At 45.2% G+C, this 3,149-nt stretch overlaps 1 protein-coding gene across 1 annotated transcript in view; it reads right to left on the bottom strand.

Moving 5' to 3' along the window:
• Positions 1–207: 207 nt before the first annotated feature.
• The window catches only part of LOC103581373 (disintegrin and metalloproteinase domain-containing protein 12-like), a gene marked incomplete at both ends in the record, with an annotated part of 29,115 nt that continues 26,173 nt past the window's right edge, over positions 208–3,149 (bottom strand). Inside the window, 3 exons of the mRNA XM_008563222.1 lie at positions 208–381; positions 1,803–1,911; positions 2,515–2,650. Coding sequence (XP_008561444.1) covers positions 208–381; positions 1,803–1,911; positions 2,515–2,650 — 419 coding nt within the window. The remainder of the gene's footprint in view (positions 382–1,802; positions 1,912–2,514; positions 2,651–3,149) is intronic.

Genomic DNA, 3,149 nt, shown 5'->3' on the forward strand with positions numbered 1-3,149 from the left:
TTAAAAAAATTACTAACAGTAAATTGAGATGTATTTCATCTTTCCTATATGCCAGATACCATACTAACTGCTTTCTGTAGATTATTTCATTTAAGTGAGTAGCTAAATTATCTACATTTTATAGCAGCACCAAGGAGTTAAACAACTTGTCCAAATTCACACACCAGCTGTGAACTCCATCCCGTCAAGTGAGCACCGAAGGCATACCTGGGCCTGCCTAAGCACAGGGTTGGCGGGCAGGGGCCTGGCGGGGACACTGGGTGCACGCGGAGGCTGGTGGAGGGGCGGGAGCACTCGCTGAGGGGGCTGGGAGACATCGAGGGCTTGGAGGGGTCTGCTGATGTCAACGTTCAGACACTGTGGCACTCTCCTGGGATTGTCCTGCACGGTCAAAGCAAAAAGCCATGCCATGATGAGTTTAAAATGTCAATTATTACTTAAGAAAAACCTGACTTGTCTACTATAGCTGAAGATGGGGTTGGGTAAAGGAAAGAAATCAAGGATGTACATTAGAAGGAATCTATTAATAACAGAATTTATTGAGGTCTAATGAACTAATTGCACATATTTAAAGTGTACAATTTGGCATTTCTGACCTCCGTTTACATCTGTAAAACCATCACAACAAGCAAGACAATGTATATATCCATCACCCCATGGAGATTCCTTCCACCCTGCCCCTCTCCACCTCCACTACTGATCCACTTCTGTCTCTATCAATTAGTTTGGATTCCTTAGAGTTGTATATAAACTATATATCCATCACCCCATGGAGATTCCTTCCACCCTGCCCCTCTCCACCCCCACTACTGATCCACTTCTGTCTCTATCAATTAGTTTGGATTCCTTAGAGTTGTATATAAACGCGATCATAGAGAACTCTACTCTTTCTCTTTTTGGCTTCTCTCAGAATAATTATTTTGAGATTCATCCATGATGTTGGCGGTTCATTCCTTCGGATTGCTGTCATTCCATTGTGTAAATAGACCACAAGTTGTTTATTCTCCTACCTGTTGATGGACATTTGGATCATTTCCAGTTGGGGCTCTTAAAAATAAAGCTGTGCTTTTGGCTCTGACAAATGAAGCTGTTCTTGCTTACGGTCCCCCGTCTGGGGGTGGAAGGAGGGAAAGCTTGCCTGGAATAGTAGCCGCCGCCTCCACTTTTTGGATCAAAGGACATTGAACGGTTTATTGCCTACTGAACATGTGATATTTTTTTTCAATCATTTCTTGACACCCATCTTCTTCACTGTTATAATTTGGACTGTTTCACTGAATGAGTTTAATATTCAAGAATTCTTGTGGCTACATCAAATAAACTTGGTGGGAAAAACTAACCACTGGAGTGAACTCAGTGATAATTCGCCAGGGCAGCAGGAAAGTTAAGAGGCATGGGGGGCCTCCAGGTGCCCTGGGTGAAGGACCCAGCTCCGTGAAACCAGAGGGCAGACAGGGCTTCCACGGCTGAGGGCTCACAGTCACTTTTACAAACACTTTGGGCCAAATAAGTTCACCCAAACCCAGCTGGTGGCATTTGGAAATGACAGGAAGGACCCAGTGTCAGGAGCCTGCTTGGGCGGCAGGAACGATTGTGGCTCAGAACATAGCACATGTCACATCAACACAGGGGACACGACTGCACCAACAGGACCTAGCAGGGCTGCCATGGGGCCACTGCGGAGCCTCCTCTCAGGCCCTGACCTTCCCAGGAGGGCTCTCGAGGTCCCTGTTCCTCTCAGCCTGGTGCTGTAACACTCACATCTTCATGCACATGAGTTGTCACGTTTGCTCAGCACTCACCTTAGGCGCGTTGGAATGTGGCGGCTTCCTCATCAGGCCGTTGCTGAGGTGGGTGAGATGAGCCTGGCCAGCGGGGGAGCCACTGCACGGCGGGGAAGGGCGGACACACCTGCAGCGCAATCCCGCGACAGTGACCTAGGTGCTCTCCCTTCTCATTGACTGAGCTTTTATACTTTGTTCATAGTAGCACTCAAATAATAATTTAGCTCTGTGTAAATATGCGAAGGAAAAATTATCTAACACTCTTACGAGATTAGAAAAATAAAGACTGATTTTTTTTTCCCCCTAAAGCCACTATTCTGTCTAATTAGATCTCGTCATCTACAGAAATGCAGCTTTGTGACACCCGGGAGATACTTTGTATGAAGCTGGCATTTCAGCAGTAATGTCTGAATATATTTGAATGAAAAGCTACCCCAAGTGATGAAAATATTTCAATGTCTCCACGTCCTGTAAAAATTACTAATGGAAGGGTGGGGGAAAGACAGTGGCATTCTTCAACACCCACTTATTTATGTAATGAGCAGCGGATAGTTTGAAGGGAAAGTAAAGGAGGCAGCTGGTCTGGTAGAAATTTAAAGAGAAAACAAAAACCAGTCCCACTATCCAGAACATCTCACCTTTCCTTTGCTAAGGAAAACCAAGTGAGAAGCCATGTGCTGTACGTTCTTTCAACCATTTCTTGAGAAGATGACGCCCCCAACCCCGGTACCTTAGCTTTTCAATGGTGGTTTTTTTATTTGTAAACAGCAGTCGTATCCAGGTCTTCTTTTTGAGATAAACCACAAAACCAGCAGCAAGAAGGCACAGGATGGTCATCAGAATTCCCAGCGTTAAGCCCTGGTTATCTGAAACAAAACACATTTGACTCATGGAAGGAAGCAGTCATCGTGAAATACAGGGGGTATCAAATTGTCACATTTATGGAAAAGGAACTTTGAAGGAAGAAACAGAGATGAAGGGTGTAAATCCCCAGATGACGGACTAATAAGTGAGCGCGACTTCACGGGTGGTGTCTGAGCTTCAATCTACGCGGCCATCGTTCATTTCTGACAACTCTGGAACTTGCTAGGCAGGAATATAGGCTGGTGGGTGGGACCATGGCCTGGATCACAAAGGCTCCCCCAGCATGACAACAGCAGAGAGGACCGCAGCAGCCACAGAAGGTGACAGCCATCATCAAAATCTCATCAGGATTAAAGTACAAAAACTGAAATCTGTCCAGCTCTCATCACAAATATGCTACTTCCAACACTCCTTTCTTCTCTCATCCTTTAGAGCTGGAGTCAACTTTGCTTTTTTTTGTTTTTTTTTTAAGAATGAGACTCTTTATTTCTGGACATCTCA

Source organism: Galeopterus variegatus, unplaced genomic scaffold (assembly GCF_000696425.1).
Source record: "Galeopterus variegatus unplaced genomic scaffold, G_variegatus-3.0.2 Scaffold12913, whole genome shotgun sequence".
NCBI lineage: Eukaryota > Metazoa > Chordata > Mammalia > Dermoptera > Cynocephalidae > Galeopterus > Galeopterus variegatus.